We start from the raw sequence: 23216 nt of genomic DNA, 5'->3' as shown, positions 1-23216 counted from the left end.
TTTGTATCCGTATCAATGCATTTTTTGTTTGTATCTTTAATTAATTCGTCAGCTTTTTTAAAGCGCTCCGATCTTTGTGGGGCGCTATAAAAATGCCTATATGTATGTAAGTATGTATGTATGATATTAACTATCCAGTTCATCGATGTTAACCAGAAATCATTGTGAATTCCGAACTAATATTTCTTAAAGACGAGCAACAGCCAACTGCCTTTGGGTATCACACCAAAACATTTTCCATTTTCCTTTCCACGAAAGTGGAAAGAGGTTTTTTTTCAGAACGATACAAACAATGAAATCGACATCCAGTCCTATTTTTGGATTTTGTTTTGTCTCTTCAATCATAAAAGTATTTAATTTTCACCCTTTTGTATAGTTTTCAGGTAAACAAACGAGAACTTTTTTTCTTGAAATTTCTAGGCTCTGAACAAGGGTCCGAAAGATCAGATCTGGACATTCGTTTCATAACCAGAAATTGACTTTGTGCAAAACCAACAGTTAGAACGTTTGTGAAAAAAAATCATTTAGAAATAAGGAGAACCATCCTTTATCTGTAAATCTTTTCATTGTATTGATTCCCTTACTGTACTGTAAACCTTGGTAATTTTTATTTATCTATTTTTTTACAGCCTGTGGCTATTGACTTTTCTCTATGACCCACTGCATTGTACAAAACGGTGCATTGCCATCTCAAACATCCCCATGAACTCAATATTATGGAGTCTTGTAGGAGACACTCCGCCCTCCTGTGGGCAATTGCTCTGTCTTGGAGCGTCATCTGCATAAATGTTTTTATCACATCAGCTGAGTGGCACGGAGACCTGTCAGACTATGAGTTGGCCAGCTTTGACAATTCTGATATCGTGGGTGAAAACGAAAGACGGGCATCAAAGTTCAACCATTTTGCCTTGAGTGACCATGGCGATGTGTATGTTGGGGCTGTCAATTGGTTGTACAGGTTGAACAGTAGTTTGTACGAGATACAGACTGTTTCAACCTGTGATGACAGCAGGCCAGATAGTGTGATGCCCTGCCACCTTACAAATAACTACAACAAGATACTGGTAGTTGACAGTACTCGGCCAAACAGTTTGATAACCTGTGGCGGTGTGTATAATGGTATTTGTCAGTTACGACAGTTGCGGGACATTAATAACGTAATAATGGAGTCAGTTTCGAACGTTGCTGCTGGGTTTGAGGATGTATCTACTGTTTGGATGCTTACTCAAGGGCGAGGTGGAGAAGAAATGTTTTACGTTGCGGTAACAAACAGTCTTGAAAATGTTGACTCTCGAAGACACTTTCGACCAATTACAAGAAGAAACCTTGACACTGATAGTTTTTTATCGGCGAGATATGATGATGATTCCATCCTGTTCAGCGTTTTCCCTATGGAACATCCTAGTAAGTACGTTGCAGCATTTGACCTCAGTGGTTTCACTTACTTCGTTGTCTCCCAAAAAGAGGACCTCAATATTTTTGTCTCAAAGATAAGCAGAGTTTGTCAGGACGGTCCAAACCTGGACGCTTACACAGAAATTACCCTACAATGCAGTGGATCAGATGGCAGTGTGTACAGCTTGGTGCAAGCAGCTCACTTTGGACCAGCAGGACCTGATCTAGCGGCATCATTGGGTCTCCATGCAGACGAGCAGGTGCTGTATGCTGTGTTTGCCAGGAACCAAGGAGCTCCGGGTACCAGTGATGTACCCATCGATCACTCAGCATTGTGTGTGTACAGGATGACGGATATCTTGGCTGCCTTCAAAGAAGCAGTGCGGGGGTGTATTCAGGTTGGAAATACGTACTCTGTTGACTATTTGGCGGGTTCTTTTTGCAGTACGTTCGGGGTGAGTACAGAAGCATATTAAGAAAGATGCTGCCATTTCTCTAATAAGATTCAAAGATGGATTCCCCGTGCTGTTTGCGAGTAACACCTCAATTTCTGTTTTTTTAGCAATAAAATGAGACATTGAAGTATTTCTTCACAAATTTTGAATAATTGGCTGCTGATAGACAACAATTCGACTCTCACGGAGCGGGTTATTTGTGTCCAAAATGATAAAATCCGAAAAAAAAATACAAAGTAAATAAAATCCACTTTTTGAAGAGCATAAGGTATGCAGTGTAAATTGCACGTCTACGAATCAAAAGGCGGATTACATGTACATTTGTGACGTTAATCCAACCCGACTCAACTCAACCCAACGCAAATGCACAGGTTGCCTAACCTAAAATAAAATCGTCTACAGTCGTCTTAGTCATTGCAAATCATTTAATCACTATATACGTGCAAAATATGCTGCTATTTCGCAACAACGAGTGAATATAGAATAGCGAAGAGGAAAAACTGCAAAATAGTATAAAATGTAACATTTTGACAATGTATCGACGCCTCCATCTTTCCAGATAGGGACCAGGCCCAGTGTGCGCTTCTTTGCCATTGCTATTCTGCTATTGATGTCTGCTACTCTGTAGGCACAACGGTTCAAACTGTTTCTTTCTGCAATAATTGTGCAAACTATAGGTTGAAACATGGAGGATGGTTGAACAAGGCAACTTTCTTAACAGTCCCCTGGCTGATACATCAATAAACACGCTAAAGCACTCATTCTCGTTTCATCAATTAACGACTCTCCTGGAACTTCCTGGATTAATGTGTCTTGATAATTGTCACTGCCGAACCACGATATTGCTTTAACTGTTTTAATCATGTTTCTTGTTTCTACTTTCGTTATAGATTGAAATTCTGGATCGCTATTTCTGCATACCCGTGACCAATGATCAAAATCAAACGCCATTATTCAAGTACGCCAAGGGCATAAACCCCGTTCTATCCACGGCAATTCTAGAGCTGCTTGGTACTCTCATGTCATCCATAATAACCACTATAGAAGTCAACCACACCATCACTTTAATTGGAACATCGAGTGGAGATCTACTCAAGGTAAATTATCCCTAATCGGTTGAATTGTATGACTGAAGGCGTCGTAGAGCCTAAATTGGATTGTGTAGCAACAGTTCTATTTCAAACCATTTCGTGTACTTCCCATGCACTCGAGACTTCAGTTTTTAGCAGGACGCATTTATTCTCGAAAGTTATTGATTTGTAAAAATGAGAAATAATAAGCTATATGTTTGGTCTGTCTTACTAAATTGGCTTGCATGAACTATAGTGCTTGAACAAACACTTAAGGCAAGCAGTGCATGCCGGGTTGACCTTATGTTAATATCCACAAATCCATGTCAAACTTCTTAACTCTCTATGTACAATGTAGACAGATGTATTAAGGTCCTTTGTGTCATCTTGTCATTAGGTTCATATGGAAAGTAACACTTCCAGCCGACTTTATGAACGCATTAGCGTTGATACCAGTCCAGTTCTGCCAGATATCAAGGTTAATGAATCAACACGTGTACTATTTCTCTTGACGGAACAAAAGGTAAGCACATACCTAACCTGCCACGGAGGACTGCTGTTAACTACATAATTACTATCCCTGCTCCAGTTAGCTTCACCTGTCGCATTAGCAGAAAAGAAGACAAAGTTGGCAGGGGAAAAAGTCAAAAGCTAAGCTGACAAGCACATTTCTTTTTTTACAGCAACTAGATTTTCAGTCATTTATGAAAAGCCATGGAAACCATGAGTTACTATTATTTAGGTCTTTAACAACTAAGACCTTAGCAATTTGGCCAAATGAACATATTAAACATCACCATTTTTTGCTACGTAAAGTGAAAACCAAATTCAAGATTGAAAGAAAAAAACCCAACTTTTCTGCTGAAATCAAATGCCTTTTTTCTCTCAACATTAAGATTGTTAAAAAAGTTACAATATGTTTTACACTTTAGTTGGTGAAGCTTCGCGTGGAGAATTGCGGCCAATACACTACATGCGAAATGTGTATTGGGACTGATGCAGGGAATGATGGAGACCCATATTGTGGATGGTGCACTCTGGAACGAAGGTAAGTCATAGGGGATGCCACCAGAGTAGTTTGATAAGTAACTTCAGAGTTGTAAGAACGGTAGTCTGTCACCACTCAGACGTGGTGCAACATGTATGGAAATGTATGATTCATGTTGTATCATTGTAATGGTCCTCCACAAGAATCCTCCTGATGCTGAATCCAAGCCTCCACTACTAAAACAACTACACCAGTAAGAGTCCGGCAGTCTCCTGAAGACGAATAGAGCACACTGTTCGAAACGTCGCCGGAGTCAAAACCACACAACCCAAAAGACATGGTGTTACCACAAACTTTCCATTCTATATTAATGATGTACCACAAAAAATGCAACCCTAAAACATTAGCATAAAAAAAGGATCAGTGGATGTTTATGCTTTGGGTATCAGATTAAAGCTGAGAGTGTTTTCTTTCAAATACTGAAAAAAATATGACAATAGCACTTTGGGTTGCTGACAAAATGCTAATTATGTAAAAGAAGTCATTTTTCATAATACTTCAAACAGTGAAACATTTTACTGTAAGCCTACTGTGCAATTATCCTTAATTCGTCTTTAATATTTGGACATAATTATTTGTGATGCTGAAAAGGTTTAAAATAGGACTGAGATACTAAAAAGGATGAGATACCTGTTCAGGTGGAAAGTAAAAGGTATTTCCATCAAATTAATTTGTACTCTGGTCTCTTGTCATATTATGTGCCGTGTTGTTTGTGAGGATTTGGACATGCACAAATAGGTACAGTGAAAATCCCTTACTGTGGTAATTTTTTGTGTACAGGATGAAAAATAACCGCTTTTACATAATTACTGTTTACTCAGCAACCCAAAGTGCTATTTTCATGATTGTTTCGGTATTTAAAAGAAATAGCTCTCAGCTTTAATCTGATACCCAAAACATAAAAAACCACCGACCTTTTATTTTTAAAGGCAATGATTTTAGGTCACCCTGTATAGGTAAAAAAATAAGCTTTTGTGCACTCTGGAAGGGAAGTCATTTATCGGGCGAGCTCCTATAGTTGGTCAGTTTAGTTGTTGATCGTGTCCCTAAAATAACTTCCATTTTATTTACATGACAAATACAGAGTTCGATGAGCTGCGGTTGTCCGAAGTTGCAATTATTTGTACGTGAAACAAATTTCGTACGATCCATCTAAATCAGTGATGACCTACTTATTCTCAATGAAATCTGGAAAGTATGACATTTCATGTTTTTCAATTTTGGTTTTTGCTTTGGTCACTGTCGACTACCAAGCTACCCTGGTCGTATGATAACATTGAATTCTTGCCTAGATGTACGAGATATTCAGACTGTCCATCACCTGATGTATCTACTCGATGGCTGGCCTACAATGCTGCTCAGTGCATTAATATTACCGATGTAGCGCCCTATGATAACTTACCAATTACAGTCACTGAGCAACAGGTGAGAGACAGACGCTCTTAAATTAGATCTTTATTGCATCCGTTATAGTAAAAACAATGAAAACTGCTTTAGAAATTAAACACTTAGGCCTACTTCAAAGTGCTGATTTGTTATAGACTTATCCAGACAGGCGGATATGTGGAAATATTTTACGTCAATGCGACGCCTATCGTACAAACGACGTACATGTATAGGGCCTAATAATTTTAGTTTTGCTTCCCAGGGATCTCAAGAATTGAAATAGGTTTTCATCTGTATATAATTTCACATATTGTTCCATGCACTTTGCCTTCTTAATTGTGATGAGTAAAAATTGTGCGCAATTTATTTTCTGTACTCTGAATGAATTTAGGCTTCGTGCAGTGAACGGTATATTTCATGTCACACCATCTTTATTATGTTTTGATATGTGTGACTCTCTGAGAACATTTTTTATCGTGCGTCGGAATGATACAGAATGTCGTGCTTCATGTACTATACCTGTCGCTCATTCTCAGTCATTTGAGCTCACAAAATGTTATTTTAACTCTCTCTTTAGTACCCCTGACCAATGGAGCTAACTCTTGGAGTTAATTGAATATTAATTAAATAGATATTAATATTTAAATATATATTTTTTACTTTCACTTTTAGATCACCCTGACTGTGCAGCAGTTACCTGATCTAGGGACAGGCCAGAGTTATGAATGTCATTTCGGTTCATTCGAATCTCCAGCTACGAAGAATGGTGAAGTACTAGAGTGTACGTCACCTCCTAGTGATGGGATACCTGCCATTCAGCAAGGAGGCCAGTGCAATAAGAGACATCCATATGAATGTATTCAGGGCAAAAATATACAGAGCAAGCATTCAAAATGTCGACTTGTAGTTTCCTTCTAGTCCATTCCAGAATAAAATGATGCTTGTGAACCAGCGTGTCGTTTTTCATTCAATCGCATTATTGGGCTAATCATAAGGATATCAACTTAGAGAATGTGTTCATAGGCAGTTCAGTATAGTTCACTGACATGCTTACTGTTAGCACGACAATTATGTCTGCATTTTGTACCCACAAAAATCGATTTGAACTCGTGGCAATTTAAAACAGATATGTGCTCATTTTCGAATTGAATGTTTCAACTCACAAAACAAGGGATTTTGTTCTTATTTATTTCTTAGATGATGCAGTAAAAGTAGATTTGAGTGTCGAGTCATCTGAAACGTCAGTTAAATTCGTAGACACCGACTTCTACTTCTATGAGTGCTCAACGCACACCTCGTAAGTATAAATCATTTGTATTTGAAATTTAATTTGTTTCCCTTTAGGTTGTTTTATTGCATATCCCCTCAGCACATTTGCCTGTGATATTTTTAATCGATGAATAATGCAATTTTCTTTGGTTGATTATGTAGCTGTGTATCCTGCGCTGGTAGTCGCTGGGCCTGCGATTGGTGCTTGTTTGAGAACAGATGTACTCATGAAAGCTCCACATGCACACGTGCTAATGAAATCATCATTACTGGAAATAACGTGAGAACAAAAATATTCGAGCTAAACCAAAACAAATTTGGGAAAGGAAAAATTATTAGTTTACTTAAATCTCTTGATTGTAGAATCCTATATGTTGACTATTCAGTAAATACTTATTTTGTGCATTACTTATTGAAAATGGCAGCAATTATTGTAATGGATATCCTCCTCCAATTAACCACCCATGGAAGTACTTGAAAATTATATTTTTATTTTTGAAATTAGCCCATTCCTATCAGATGTCTGCTGATCATAAGTTTAAGATCGAAGCAGGTGTATATTTTGGGGGAGGTCATGACATTGTTTGTTGTTTGTTGGCGTTTATCCACAGAATCCAACCACTTCTGCAGTCAAAGGACCTGGGTTTTGCCCTCAACTGCTGGACCAGACTGCTCAGGTTCTGCTTCCTAATGACATTATGAGGAACATCACTGTCATGACTTCAAACCTGCCAGACGAAACTGAGGTTTGTTTATTAATGTCTGAAGAAAAACACAACAAACAAAAACAATGACAATCTGTAACTGATGTCCACGTTAACCCCGTCTATTAGAACATTCACCTGTTAATACCTGATAGCGTAGTAGCAGTTTCCCACATTTCTCTGAGACCAGTTACCATCCCCTAGAAGAATATAAAATGTCCCCCTTGGAATACCGTCTGATATAGTTTGCTAAATGGCATGGGACTAGATATCTGACCTTCTTAATGACATTGAATTAAATGCAAAGCGAATTGCAAAGTTATCATTGACCGTATATGTAAACTTGAGGTCAGTGTAGTCGGTGCAGTCTGCAGATGCTTTATGTACCCTATATATTATTATAATCATTAACATTGCGTGTGCTTAGATAAAGGTTAATATTTGAATGATACGCTAGTCTTGAACCGCCCTTAGGTGGCATGCAATGTAAACCTTGCATCGCAATGTCAAGTATTGAGCTTACTTTCGAAGACCTTTTACCGAGTCCAAGTAAATCTTAGTTTTTAATACTCTTTCCTTACTCTTAACTTGGCAACCATTTTTTGGTCGTTACACCGTTTTTTTTTTTCATGTGCAGATTTCTAGCTATCAGTGCAGCTTAGATGTTGAGGGATCATCTCAGGCTGTTAATGCAAACCGCAATGGAGATAGGATCACATGCCAAGAGAAGGCTGTAGGTTATCCTGAAACCTGTATTGTATCCTTGGATTGCTTATTTCTTTAATAAAAATGAAAGTAATCACTTATTCTGCATGCTCGCCGGACACAATGTTGATGTTTTCAGCTTCAGTTATTAAAAGGTAACGTTGTTTGCATGCTTGCCTTCAACAGTACACTTACTTTTCTAATGACGAACCAGAGATGGAAGTGAAACTGTCTGTTTCATGGACTGACACAAGCGGTGTTGCGCACATCCTAGATGACATACATGGATTTGACGGTAAGGAATAAAGAATGATTTCATGAGCAAAAAAGTGCCTTTTCTCCGGTCAGAGGTGGAATCGAGAATGACGCGACGCCAAACTATTTCATGCTATTTACATGTACGCGGAAGAACTTTCCACCAATGACCGCCGGTTATCGTATTACGACGTAATCGTAAACAACCACACCTGGGATCTTCTCTAAATTCTCGAGGTGTCCGTGCGTCCATAAACCTGATTAAACTGCGCTTACTCAGCATTTAAAGTTCAGAACCGTGCAAACTTTTTACTTTTTTGGAGGGAAATGGGTACATCAAGTTTTTAAAATAAACTCTTTATGTGCTTTTCATCGTTTGTTATCAACAGTTTTGCATAGGAGGTTGTTCTTTAAAATGTCGAGTTGAATGAAAGACATGAGATTATCTTGTATTCTGCTCATGTAGTAACGTTGTACAAGTGTGAAGTCCAGAAGCCAGACTGCAGCCGTTGTGTTACAGCCCGCCCAGCGCTTGAATGTGTTTGGTGTGGTGCCATGCCCAGCGTGGCTGGTGTTTGTAAACTGAATGAAATTTGCAGTGAAAAAAGGGTGACTTTGGATAATGGATTGAACTGCCCTGATCCAGTTCTGACTGAGGTAGGTAATAAAACTCTTCAGCTGAATATTATTCGCTTGAATATTCTTTATTAATATTGCAGGCGATGCTACTTGTCAACATGTTTGTAATTGTCCATAGTTCTCACAAAGTATCAAAGACTACTGCCACCAAATGAAGCACACCTTGTGTCAGAAGCACTGCCTTTGTGTCAGAATGAAAAAAGGAAAATTTTGTTATGTGCACGATGGAAAAAAAAGTTATGATTGCATAGGCAAAGGTGTTGGACCTATCATAATTACAAAGTAGGCCTACATGGAAGACTGCATATGAGCCACCTAGCTGAGCAAGTTGTCTTTTAAGAGCATGTACCAATGCATCTTTACTAATAATGTGTTGTATTGAAATACATTGTTTCATGTAACATGTACTTGGTTTGATGTGTTATGTTATTATTGTTTCCAAATCACGCATTAGGTATTTCCCTTGACTGGGCCGATTGAAGGCAACACAGTCATAGATGTGATGGGAACTGATATCGGTCGGAGATTTGAGGATGTCGTGTCAGTGATGGTTGGCAATCAGCCCTGTGATCTGGCTGGATTAAACTCAGACTACCAAATTGGAGCAAGGTAGGGTCAAATCATACCTTATGCAAGGACATTACCTTTTTATCCAAGTTTTGACTAATGGCCATCTATTAAGTTTTTCGTATTTTTGTTAACATATTAAAAAAAAAAAAACTTTCTAACGGAAGTATTTTGTTCTCTGTCAGTTATAATACTTTTTTCCATCGTTTACAGGCGATGCGGTATGCTGTGCATAAAAATTGTTTGGATTTCTAATCATTTTCCCTTTAGAATTCTCAATTCACAATCACGTGTGCCGTGCTGTGGAACATTGTAAAATCTAAAAGGAGACATTTTGTGCTTAACAAATATAGTATTTACTTAATAGGCCATGTATTAGTTCCAGAGTGGATGAGGTTGAGGAGGTTTGCTCAACTTCCTTGTCTTAATGTCACGTATTACGTTATGTTTCAGTGTCAGCTGCAGAACGAGAGCAGAAAGTGAAGGAGCCGAGTTGGTTACTTTGACAGTCGTGGGTGCAGACGGTACAATGCAACACAGCTCAGGAACGGTCAACTTTAACTTCAAAGTAAGTCACGTCCTGCACGCACTCGTTTACACTGACTCAGCCACTGAGGAATGAACAAGCGTCCAAGAATTTTTTTTTTTACACTGAAATAGTAATCACGGAATGTATGATCACGAAAGAGGTCTGTTCACGAATGTTCTTTTCTGAGCAGTGCGGCACCGCATTATGTCAGCTGGAGCAATGATAAGATATACTTTAGCTGAATTAGTTGATAATTTTACACCAAAAATGTTATGTTTGAGTTGAGGATATTTGGAAAAATCCCAGGCATTTGAGTGAATTTCCTCAAACGTATCTCAGATTTACGTTTGAAACGCCAACATACTTAAAATCAAGTATACTCGAGGATTCTATGCACGAATATCTAGCAAATACTTACTTCAACAATAATATAATATAAAAATAATATAATTGTTGTGGAAATTGTGTGATAGACAAAAACAGTTCTAGAAATGTTTTCATGTTTTTCTTAACAGGACCCAATGATTACAGATTTCCAACCCCTCCTCGGCCCAGAAGCCGGTGGGACGGCAGTGAGTGTGAATGGAGCAGCTCTCAACACAGGACGCGATATTGAAGCGTTCATCGGCGACAAACCTTGCAACATAACAGGGTATTATGTCTCTTTCGTTGCACATCATTATTCAAATTGTTGCGCATACGGCAAAAATCGGAGTATTGTCTAATTTTTCCCTCTGGAATGACATTTATTGAAGCATTCATTGAAAACAAATAACAGTGCTTTTTACGATAATTATTATTAATAATATTAATTCAGGGAAAAGAGGGATCTCCCAAACATTGGTACAACATTGGTACAACATTGGCGATCGTGAAGTGAAGGGCCCCTGTTTTGTTTTGATCAAATTAGAGTCAAAAATATTTTTCATTGCTCAAAATTCACCTTTACAATCAAACACCCGTTTTGCAATTTTGAACAGATTCTTAGGGTAGAAATCACGATTTTCCTGCGCGGTTTGTGCCTTGCGATTCGGCGCGCCGTGCGTGCTCACGGTACATCGCGCGGTGATCGCCATCTTTATTTTCGGGTCGCGTGTTGTCTCCGCGCTGTCACCGTCATTTTACCCCCAAATTTCCCTCAAAAAATCAAAACCCTGCCCTCTGTCTATGACATACCTGTTTATTGAGAATGTCGTAAACTAGTTTGGTAGGTCCAATACTTTCAAAGTGGATTTTGTTCCCTATATAGGAACCGGGCCCTTCACTTCACGATCGCCTTCCCTTTCCCACCTTTAAGGGATTTTGTTAGTTATAAATTCTTTTATAAAAATCTACTTTATCTTATTCTGTAGAATTGCTCTAAATTCGTCCAATTTCGAATAACCTTGAGACATTGCTATACATCCATTCAGTATTAAGGAGCATCATACACAAAGATGCATTTAAGTTTACGCCAGGCGCGGTTCTAGAGCCTATATTTGTTGGGGGCTAGCATGTGTGGATTCTGAAATTTTTGCCTGGAGGCGTGCTGAAATTTAGACCGGTTTTTATCAGGCCTCCGAGGGGGGGGGGGAGTGGGCCTCGTACCATATTTTCTATGAGGAGCGCTGATAAAGTCTTACAATCGTGCACACTGTATTACCAAACGGTGGACAAATGCCCCCTTCAATTTTATTTTTTTTAGGGGGGGGGGAGACAAGTCGCATGTGACGTCAAATTCCTACATTGGCTACTGGCATTTTTTTCAATAGAATTTTTTTTTTTGGAGGTGGGGGGGGGGGGGCTAGACAACATTTGGGGGCCTAAAGACACCCCCCAGCCTCCTGTAGAACCGCGCCTGGTAAAAATCTCTGCAGAAAACTTAACTGTGATTTTTATTTCTTTCCAAAATTATCCAGCCCACCAGTTGAATTCATGCTAGAATGCACAACCCCTGTTGGCCAAGTTGGATATCAAGGTGTTGTGAAAGTCTCCTTTGATGGGGCCATGAGAACCTCATCAGATATGTACACGTACACTGAGAATCCCACCATTACTAAGGTGTCTCCTCTGAAAAGCATCAATTCGTGAGTCTACATGATTTTTTGTCTTCATCTGTTTTATCATGGGGTATATACTTCAATTGGCATCATCCACATTATTAGTAAATCATTACAGACTGTATTGTCCAAAGAGAATTTCGGTGTTTTAAAACTTTTTAAATGCAAACAAAAAATGGAGTAAAAATAAATGTTTGTCTAGGTATTAATTTTGTGAAATGTTATGTTTCTATTGTAAGGCACGCTTTCAAGACAGCAAGCTTACAGCCAAATTTATGCTTGATTGTTTTAAGAAGCAGGTTACTACAAATCATCTTATCACCGAAGATACTGATAACTGAGTGAACAGTGAAATATTATGCTTTATTCTAAACTTCAAAATGTCATTATTATTATATCAAAAGTGAACATGTGCGTATACATTTCTAAATTATTTAAATTGATTCTATACATCAACCAGTATCTTTCAGTGTAGAACTTATTTTCAGTATTTGCTATCGGTGTTTCTAATTGTCAGGGGTGGTCGAATTTTGAACGTTACTGGCACTTTTCTAAACACAAGTGGAAACCGTCAAATCGTTGTCACTAATGGAAACGGTGATCGTAAAGTGGAGGTGAGAAATGTGTTTTGATCTCTGAATAAATGATTTTATATCTGCCCTATCCTTGCTCAACCTCCCCTTAACCACCGATCTCTATCTACTTGCTCCACTATTGCAACATATATAATTAGGAAGCTTTTTAAATCCTTTATTTTTTTACATTTTGTTCGGTTACCGCGAACGACCACTTTTACAAAATGGCAATAAGTGAACTATGTAAAGTGTGACAGCCATTACATCATGAAACAAATTTCTGTTTTGAAGTAGAAACAAAGAGAGGTGCCATATGGTCAACCAGAGCTAATGCTGACCAGAATTGTCAACTGATGGCGTCTTTATTTTGCAGGAATGTGAAGTTAAATCTGCAACAGAAATGTTGTGCTTGTCTCCCAACATAACAGACCTTGTCAGAGATCAATGAAACATTTGGCTTCATCATGGATGGGGTCACTCAACTGTTGGCATGGTCTGAGGATATCGATGTCCACCTGGAGTTCTTTGAGGATCCAGTGATCCTAAAAAGGAAACTTTTTAAAACTTCTATATTGCTGAGTTACCGCGAACGACCACTTTAAATGTGAAAATGGCAAAAAGGGTACTATGTTAAGTGTGGCAGCCATTACATCATCAAAAACCATTTCTGTTTTAAAGTAGAAACAAAGAGAGGTGCCATTGTCAACCGGAGCTAATGCTGACCAGAATTGTCAACTGACTGATGTGGGTCTTTATTTCGCAGGAATGTCAAGGTAAATCTGCAACAGAGATGCGTTGCCCGTCTCCTAACATAACAGACCTCAACATAAGCAATGATAACTTGACCTTTGGCTTCATCATGGATGGGGTCACTCAACTGTTGACATGGTCTCAGGATAACGGTGTCGACTTGGAGTACGTTGAGGATCCAGAGTATGATGAATTTGAACGTGGTACGAAGAACAAAGAAGGAGAAACCCTGACAATCATGGTTGGTATACGTGTTTTATTCTATGTGTTTATCCTTTTCATTGTTGTGTTTTTTTCTATGAGTAGATATGGGGTCTGTCGGTCAAAGTGCAAGAAGCACACTTACACAGTGCTTTGTGAAGTGACATCACCTCTCATATGTGACTAGGGATAAATTCAAGTTTGATATCTCTTCCTCCTGAATTAAGTGGATCTTCCCAAAAAACAGTAGGCCTAACTTGGTAACTCTTGCTGAGTTACAAAACTTCATTAGCTCAGATCAGTTATTGCAAAGCAAATCTAGATGTGATGTGAAATAACAATTAAGGTTCTTTCTTTTTTACCTCAGTCCTCACACGGTGTGTATAGGAATAAATACATGAAAAACGACAGAAAGTCTTACGTGTGATACGGCTATATGACCTTTTTATTTAGAAATAAAACAAGTGTTGCACATTTTGTCACAACCGAAAAGACTAAATTCTTCCGAAATATACCAATGCAGATACCAATAAATTTCCTTTAAAACTATTTAACTTAAATTACTTGTGGATGCTTTAACAGGGCAAGCGGATTAAAAGCGCCATCACAGCTGTAGAAATCAAGGTGACGATCGGCGAAGAGAGCTGTGACGTCAACTTGATCAGTGAGAAATCACTGGTATGTGAATTGCCCGATGAGGCACCAGCAGCCGGGGACTTCATGGGAAAAGATACCGGGAAAGGTCTGCCTGTGGTATGGGTAAGTTAGAGGCGGATCGATGTTTGAATCAGAGGGTGGGGGTTGGGGAGGTTAGGTGTCAAGTGTTCTTTTTGTTGTTAGATTTTTTCCTTCTTTTGCGGCCCCAAGGGGGAAGTTTATCCTTTTCTTTTTCGGTTGAACATCTGTTATACTCAATCCGAAAGGTTCAAAAACGCCCAAAATTCGGCCAGTTCTCCCCAAAACGTAATTATACTACTTTTTCATTGTTGATTGTTTCTTCAAAAGTAATTATTATAACGTCGACATTAACGAATTGGTTAAGTCTAATCAGTTGTTGAATTGTTTATCATTTCATTTGTATTATTACATAGGTGCGCCACAATAACTTACAATTTAGGTTGGGCTACTTGGTCTATCCAAGTACGGTGCCACTTGTCGCTATACTTGTACCGAGTTTGGTCATTCCACTCTCCATGGCGATACTGCTCGCTGCTACCTTCGTGTATTGCAAACAATTGCAAAGGAAGCGCACCCACGACCGAAGACTATTGGGCAGGATAGTGGCGATTCATCTCGGTAAGTGCTGGTGGCAAGAGATGACTTCAGTTTACTCGAATATTTAATTCCTGAGTGCTAGAAACAGGTGCACAAAACTGCGGTGAAGAGAGAGTATCATCTCAGTCTATATGAGTATGCTCTTGTAAGTTAAAATCACTTGATCGGAAGACGGCGAAATGGTAAACAACACGAAACCCTTTCAAATTTCAAAGCCAATTATCCTTCATCACTTGTGTTTACCGGCTACTTATCAATTCCTAATTTTCAAGCATAATTATGATAGTTTAGAAAAAAATTAAACAGTACGTAGCTGCACGTCTCCGTATTAAATTATGTTCTACTTCTAAAAAAACTCTCAAGATGGCTGCTAACGGGCAGCCGGTTTTGATGGTAAAATACATGGCAAAAGAATTCAAATGGCATGCTCCTCATTTGACTGTAAATTGTCAAGTTGTAGACAGGATGAAACAAATTTTTCTACAAAAAAAAAAATAAATATCAAACTCTTTTGTCAAGATTGTGTTTACCATTTTAGACAACTTGTGAATCTTGTGTAGCATGCAAAGGTTGTTTTGTCTGTTGATTTGTAAGCCTGAACGTGCTCGTAAACCTACCAATATATTACGTTATTTACTGTTAATGCGACACTGTATCACTTTTCTTCAGAAATTGACTCCCACGTCAAAAGACGCAGGTGGTATAGATCCCAGAAACAGTCGGAATCTGCTCAGCCAAAACAAAAGCGCATTGTCCTGAACAACAAGGTCAGCTTCGTTCCCGACGACATTCATATCGACTTCAGCCAACTGGAATTGGGAGAGACTCTCGGACAAGGTAGAGACTTTGTACGAGGAAACAATGAACATTTCATGAGTTCAAAGTGTAAGCTGTTATTTTACGTGAGAAGGAGAGGCCTACATAAAGGGGCTGTGTGTGCAAACCGTTATTGGCGTGATTGAAACACATTTTCACGTTTCGACCTTTAGGAAATTATTTAGACTCGGCCAGTCGCTGGGTCCGTTAGTAAGTCGGTAGGTTGGTTGGTCTGCCAGCTGGCTAGTCTTCGGTACCAGCAAAAGATAATCAGTACAGATGAGTATAATACATTTGACCAAATTTTACAGGTGCATTTGGGCGTGTACTGAAAGCTGTTCTACACGATACGTCCGGAGAAGATCAAATTGTGGCTGTGAAGACAGTGCAAGGTTGGTGACGAGTATGTCAGCCATTTGAGAGAGATGTTTGCTATGACAGTATGGATTCGAAACAAAGCATTGAAATGTTGTTCCTCGGTTGAAAAGGGCCCATTTCAAAATGCTATGAATTTTGGTCTCGAGTATATGGATGACCTTATACCGAGAAAGAGGAACTAAACAACATTAATCGTTGTGCGTCTTGAATGAAAGAGCTGAAAGAGTCTTTTCATTCAGAATTGCGAATTGTTGGTTGTAAAATGTTCTTGAACTGAATTGAATGTTCTCCGGTGTCACTGGGTTATTGCATTTCTGTGGTGATGAAAATAAGTTGAAATACAAGTTCCTGTTTTTGTGTTGTATCTTGGCCAAATGTGAGCAGGGCGTGCCAGTTATCACATATAAATGCCTTACTTTTGCATGTATAGACACCTCGGACCCGAAAAATGTGGTGAAGTTCCTGGAGGAAGGCCTGATCATGAAAACCTTCGACCATGTCAACGTGCTGGGGCTTCTGGGGTTGACCTTTGACGCGGACAAAAACCCCTTGGTGGTGATACCCTTCATGGCAAACGGTGACCTCAAGACATATCTGGTCAAGAAGAAACAGGTATTATTCAGGAGCGATCAATGTCGATAATAAGTAGATGAAGGTTCGATAAAAGAATTGTTGATGAGTGGCATGAGTTTGGAACTGACTTAATGGTAATTTTGGTAGATGTTGTTACGTTTGATAATTAATATTCAGATTTATTAAACAAAATGCAGTCCCATTTCGTAAACAGTATGTCATGTGTTTTGTTCTGAGTGTGGTATTTATTTATTCATTGGAGGTTTTTACTTTTAATTTAGACCTTGGCGACATCTCTGCTGATGAGGTTTGCCTCACATGCTGCACTCGGTATGAGTTACTTGGCTCAGCACAAGTTTGTACACAGAGATCTTGCGGCCAGAAATTGCATGTAAGTGTATCCTCTCTTCTATATCATCTGGGGCTTTTACAAATTTCTTTATATGTGTGTTTGAGTAAAAGCAAAATTAGACCTCGGATGTTTCCGAGAGAAATCGGTCAGCTGTTTCATCGAAAATAATTTTAATGCACCAGAGATACCAGGGGACATGCATTCATTGAATTAACTCAAGACTTCGAACTAATGGCATTGCAATTCTTAAATGATTTGATCCCAAAGTAAAATCAACGTTTAACAACCTCTGTAGGGTGAACAGTGATCTTCTGGTGAAGATAGCGGATTTTGGACTATCCCGTGACATGCACGAATCGGATTACTACACAAGCGGCGATGTTCAGGCTAAGCTGCCTATCAGATGGCTGGCTCCCGAGTCCATGGAACGTCGAGTGTACAACGCCAGGACTGACGTGGTACGCACTTAAATCCATCGTTGATTGGAATGTTAGATGATGTTTAGATAAAGATCTTAACGGAAAAGAAAGCAAGACACATCTCTTTGCGTTCTGTGGAACTATCCTTCGAAGAGAAACTACATGAACTTCGATGCCCGGTCATGAAACGTCAGTTTATTGATAATTTACATCGGGTATGTTTTCAAGGCGCCTGACCCTCATTAGCTGGAGTATTTCGTCTTAAGACGCCCACCTCGAACTGATTTCTAAGTTAACTTAGTAATAAACGTTTAATTTCAATTTGACACAAGATCTCATTAAACAGTTCAATAAAAACTCAAATACAATGTAGCTTGGTCAATCTTCGTTAATCTTGGCTACTCTTTCTAGCTTGCTCATGTCAACTGTTCGGTAGCTCAATTGAACAGGCATCATTAGAATGGTCTCTTACATTGAAAAAAATATTTGTCTTCTTTGGTTTTCTACAGTGGTCATACGGTGTGCTCCTGTGGGAGATTTTCAGTAAGGGTGCAAAACCGTATCCAGGAATTCCCAACCAAGATGTGTATGATTTCTTGAAGAGAGGTCAACGCATGGATGCTCCCAAGAACTGCCCGCCAGAAATGTATGTTCAAACAGCGGTCACCATTACCTTTAAATAATAACACATCTAATGCCGTTTTAACTTCTGTAAAAGTATGCATGATTCTTTTTATATATTTTACTCAAATTTTTCTGAAGGTGAAGGGATCTTAATGCATCTTCTTTACTCTCAAAGGTTTTACATAATTGAAAGTAGGCATAACACTCTCTAGTTGTGAGAAACAGTGAAGAGTGTTTTGTTTGGGGTTTCAAATGAAAAAAGGGAAACTCAATTCTCAAACATTTTTCTCAAAAATGTAGGGTTAATGTGCTCGAGTAATCAGTAATAATGGAAAGTGTATTGTCGGGGGTTTCAAGTAAAAGCGCAGACACAATTTGATATACGATCAAGCATGCAACATCTAATGATTCTTGTTACATTTGCTGACTGATACAGCTACGGCATTATGGTACGTTGCTGGCAGGACAACCCCAAATCACGTTGCACCTTCGTCCAAGTTGCTAACGAGCTGGAAGAACTGTTGGAAGGAGACCGCAACTACGTAGCAGCTCCTAGTTCGAGTGTGGTTGGTATGCGACCCATCGAACATCGCGAAGAACTTGTTGTCTCAGACGACAGCTATCTGGTCCCGATGCTGCAGGAGACCGCCTTTGGTGCTGACGGCCCGTGTAGTGACGGAGAAACCAGCCGGAGCCATGCGACCGCCGCCCATGATCCCTTGGATTATGTCAATGAAATTGTCATTAGATAAAGTGTCCTGCAAATTCCCAGATAAGAAATATCCGAAAAGAAAATGGTTTGAAGAAAAAGTCTGTTTCAAGTGGCCAATATATTAAAATCTTAGCTTATCAAGATGGATCTATAGGACACACTCCTTGCTCACTTTCATTCATAAGAAAAAAGATTTAACCTTTCTAGCGTTTTGTCTCTGTGTGTTGGAATAAAATCATTTACAATATATAGAAGGTGGCAAGCTAGACTAATAGCTAAATCATTTGTCATTTTAAGCGTCAAAACCAATGCCAGAAGCCGTTTTTGTTTTTCGATTGAAGTTTTTGTGGTATTTAGTAATCTGAGGTATTACTGTCGTTCACCATCATTGAATCAAACGTTCATGGATACATTTTTTTATTGCTTGAGTAATATTCGGATTTCCCGCAAATGAGTGTAAGATCGGGTTTTTTTTTTAAATTGCATACATGTTATATTATACAACACCTGAATAAATCCCCGTCATCTGATTGGTGAATTGTAGATCACGTGACATATTATTATTCGGTATAATGCACGGTGCGACCATGCGTTATACCCATGCGTTATACCGTTTCACTTTGCGCTTGTTCCATGACGCGGTATTTGCGTGCAAAATGCATGCTGGTGTGCGTGTTCAGCGTAGCGCGTATTGTTCCAACGAGCCAGCGCTACAACGTTTGGTTCAAACATTTTCGTGAAGGGGTAGTTAAACATCTTTAAAATCAAAATAAATTGTAGTTTATAATTTACCAATCAAATGACGAGAATTTATTCAGGTGTTGTATAAAACAAATAACGAATGTTTTACGTTCGTGCGATGGAAAGAATAATTTCATTCGGGGACAGATTGAATGTTCTATTCCACTCGGCTTCGCCTCGTGGAATAGAACATTCAATCTGTCACCTCATGAAATTATTCTTACCATCACACTCACAAACATTCGTTATTTGTATAATAACACCTGCGTCATTTAATCTAATACATGTACATATAATCTTCCAGTATTGTTTTCATTGACAATGCCTAGCTAGGCAAATTGCAACATTTTAAAACATGATCCTACGTTATCTGCAAGTGATAAGTTGCCGATTGGGAACTTTTGCACAGATTCCTACACGCTGGACAAAACATTTATATAAAAATGGTTGAAGTTATCAGGAAATTAACGACTAGGCCTATATAGGCACCGTAAAGGAAACAAAAAAAATAGCAGCACTATAATTTTATTTAACGTATTGTTAATTTGTCCAGCATTTAATTATTAAGTAAATAGTGTATTACATAATTGACATTTTATATTTTGAATACATGTAAAGGCCTCTATTCTTAGTTTACTAAGTATATCTGTTCTAACGCCATCGCGTGTGCGCAGGTTTTCTTCTTATAGTAACGACATTGATCACATGTGTTAAACCGAGGCGTGTACAGTTGAGTCGCATGAAAATGCAATCCCTTTGGATTGGTATTCAATGGTGATTCGTACATTCTTACCAACTAGTCTGTGGAGACAGATGCCACGTGCACATGTATTGCTCTCAAAAATAAATACGAAATGTAGCTCAGTTTATTAAAAAATTATATCTTGTTTACCTAAAATATATACATGTTTGTGTGTTATAGGAGAGTCTTCTGTCGAAGGTGTTGCTAGAAATTAGCGTTTTGTAAAGAAGTTGTTTTTATGCAAGGTATAAAAAGCTGCTCAATGGTTGCCTAGTAAATTAATGTAGACAAATACCCTGACTTAACAGGTTTAAAAAAAAACCACTAGAAACAGTTAGGTAAATGCGTGCGAAAATGTATTTTAAAAGTCGTACAGTGAGGAGATCGAACAACGATTGTAGTTAGCACTGAGTGCTGTATAAATGCTCATATTCGATATTCAATTTACTTTATATAATCTTGTTGTTAGATCATTTATTTATTTGATACACAGACACATATTAATCACTTTTTTTTTTAAAGATAATCAGAATTGCATAAAATAACTGGTATATTGATGACATAGCCAATATTGAATTTCTGTTTAAAAAGTCAAGAAATATTTTACTCAGATTTGTTGGATCACATACTCACATTTCACAGACAGGTCGTTCTATCCGATGACTTTCTTCTTATACTTGATACTGAGGGTTCCATTTTGTAGAGTATTTTTAGGGAGCAGGGTTGTTTGAATTGATTGTTTTATTCTAATCATTGATTTCAATCCTGATTGAAATCAATACAAAATGACTAATATCGGCTTTTTAATTTGAATGCTCCACCTGCATATATATTCTATTACATAATTGACATTTTATATTTGCACGCATTAATCTATACACAGTGATTTTCCAGTATTGTAATATATAACCATACTTACCTAGGAAAATTGCAACATTTTAAAACGTGATGCTACGTTATCTAAACTTTGTAAAATACATTCCTGTGAAAACGGTAAAACAATACTAAGCCAAACGTGTTTGATTGCAAATTATTACTTGCCGATTGGGAAATATTTTCACAGATTCCTGCAAGCTGCACAAAGCATTTATATAAAATGGGTGAAGTTATCAGGAAATCGGTATCGCTATTAAACTAAAAGGAGTAAACAATAATAACAATGTTATTTCATTTAACGTATTGTACACAGGTTTTCCAGCATTTAATTATTAAGATAAATAGTGTATTACACAATTGACATTTTATATTTTGAATACATGTAAAGGCCTCTATTCTTAGCTGACTCAGTATCTGTTCTAACGCAGTCGCGTGTGCACAGGTTTTCTCCTTTAATATGGTAACGACATTGATCGCATGTGTTAAACCGAGGGGTGTACAGTTGAGTCGCATGGAAATGCAATCCCTTTGGATTGGTATTCAATGGGGATTCGTACATTCTTACCAACTAGTCTGTGGAGACAGATGCCACGTGCACATGTATTGTTCTCAAAAATACATACGAAATATAGCTCCTTTTATTAAAAAAATATATCTTGTTTACCTAAAATACATACATTTGTGTGTGTTATAGGAGAGTCTTCTGTCGAAGGTGTTGCTAGAAATTAGCGTTTTTGTAAAGAAGTTTTTTATGCAAGGTATAAAACGCTGCTCAATGGTTGCCTAGTAAATGAAGAAAAATGCCCTGACTTAACAGGTAAAAAAAACAAAACAAGAAACAGTTGGTAAATGCGTGCGAAAATGTATTTTAAAAGTCGTACAATGAGGAGATCGAACAATGATTGTAGTTAGCACCGAGTGCTGTACAAATGCTCATATTCGATATTTAATTGACTTTATATAATCTTGCTGTTATAGGTCATTTATTCATTTGATACACAGATACATATTTAATCACTTTTTTTTATTCAGATTATCAGAATAGCATAGTAACTGGTAAATTATTAACATATCCAAACTGAATTTCTGTTAGAGTCAAGATTTTTTTATTATTAATGCTCCCCCTGCATATATTTTATTACATAATTGACATTTGCAATACAGGCCTATATTCTTAACTGACTAAGTACATGTATCTGTTCTAAGGCAATCGCATGTGCACAGATTTTCTCCTTAAAAAAAGTAAAGACATTGATCGAGGGATATTCCATTATCAACACAAATGTACCGTTTCACTCGTATGAAAAAAATGGAATGCCTTTGGATCGGTATTTAATGGAGATTCGTACATTCTTACAAGCTGGTTTGTGCAGATGCCACGTGCACAATGCATTTTCCTGCCAAATTAATATGCATTCTACGCAACTTGATATGCAAATAGCTGCATTTACACAAGAAATTGACATCGTGGTCTTATGTGTGAACGATTAGTCAAATTAACACAGATTTGTAAAAGTGGTTCTTAATAATAAGGTATGAAAAGCCGCTCACCTGGTGCCTCGATAATGCACGCAAACAACATGACCTAATTTTTTTTTTCAAAAACGAAACATTGGTATATGTCCGCGAAAAATGAATTTTATAAAGTAAAATTTTGCCATCATGATTGTCATGAGGATCAAGCACTGTTATTTTCATATTCGAAATCATTTGGCTTTGTATAATCTTGCTTTTTGGATCATGTATATTCATTTGATACACGGATACATTTTTACATGTTAATCAGATTTCGCTTTAGCAAAATTGCGTAATTAACATTACAATTTCGAATATTGAATTTCCGTTTAAACAGTCAAGACATTGACGCTCTGTGTTTGAAATGCGTAGCAGTCTTTGTTTATTGTCAGTATAGGATTTCAACCTTATTCCAACGGGTAACAACATATTAAAATAGATTTTCAGTTGAATAAAAAGGAACATTTAACACCTGGCCATTCAATTTAATCCGAAAATTAAATTATCCTTGATATCAGTAGGGTCAGGTCATCATCCATTAACATCTTCTGACAGCAAGTACAAATTATTGTTCAGAGATCTGTCAAACGATGACAAAATTAAATG

At 37.9% G+C, this 23216-nt stretch overlaps 2 protein-coding genes across 2 annotated transcripts; both read left to right on the top strand.

The window, feature by feature from the left end:
- Window positions 1–674: 674 nt before the first annotated feature.
- Window positions 675–17024, top strand: LOC119738589 (plexin-B-like). The gene is made up of 24 exons (XM_038213496.1): window positions 675–1850; window positions 2741–2947; window positions 3318–3443; window positions 3853–3968; window positions 5261–5393; window positions 6027–6180; window positions 6552–6651; window positions 6786–6903; window positions 7235–7369; window positions 7965–8060; window positions 8219–8327; window positions 8754–8944; window positions 9381–9535; window positions 9947–10061; window positions 10538–10674; window positions 11921–12088; window positions 12579–12675; window positions 13400–13627; window positions 14170–14346; window positions 14679–14883; window positions 15532–15699; window positions 15990–16070; window positions 16487–16668; window positions 16911–17024. The coding sequence occupies exons 1-24, from the start codon at window positions 717–719 to the stop codon at window positions 17022–17024; spliced, it is 4446 nt and encodes a 1481-aa protein (XP_038069424.1). The 5' UTR covers window positions 675–716.
- Window positions 17025–17282: 258 nt separating this feature from the next.
- Window positions 17283–18083, top strand: LOC119737093 (fibroblast growth factor receptor 4-like). Its single transcript, XM_038211183.1, has 2 exons — window positions 17283–17439; window positions 17910–18083. Exons 1-2 carry the CDS (start codon window positions 17329–17331, stop codon window positions 18081–18083), a joined length of 285 nt encoding a protein of 94 aa, XP_038067111.1. The 5' UTR covers window positions 17283–17328.
- The last annotated feature ends 5133 nt before the right edge of the window (window positions 18084–23216 follow it).

This window comes from Patiria miniata, unplaced genomic scaffold (genome assembly GCF_015706575.1).
Source record: "Patiria miniata isolate m_02_andy unplaced genomic scaffold, ASM1570657v1 HiC_scaffold_3, whole genome shotgun sequence".
NCBI lineage: Eukaryota > Metazoa > Echinodermata > Asteroidea > Valvatida > Asterinidae > Patiria > Patiria miniata.
The sequence above is the reverse complement of the archived record's forward strand: the minus strand, read 5'-3'. Positions and strand labels throughout refer to the sequence as shown.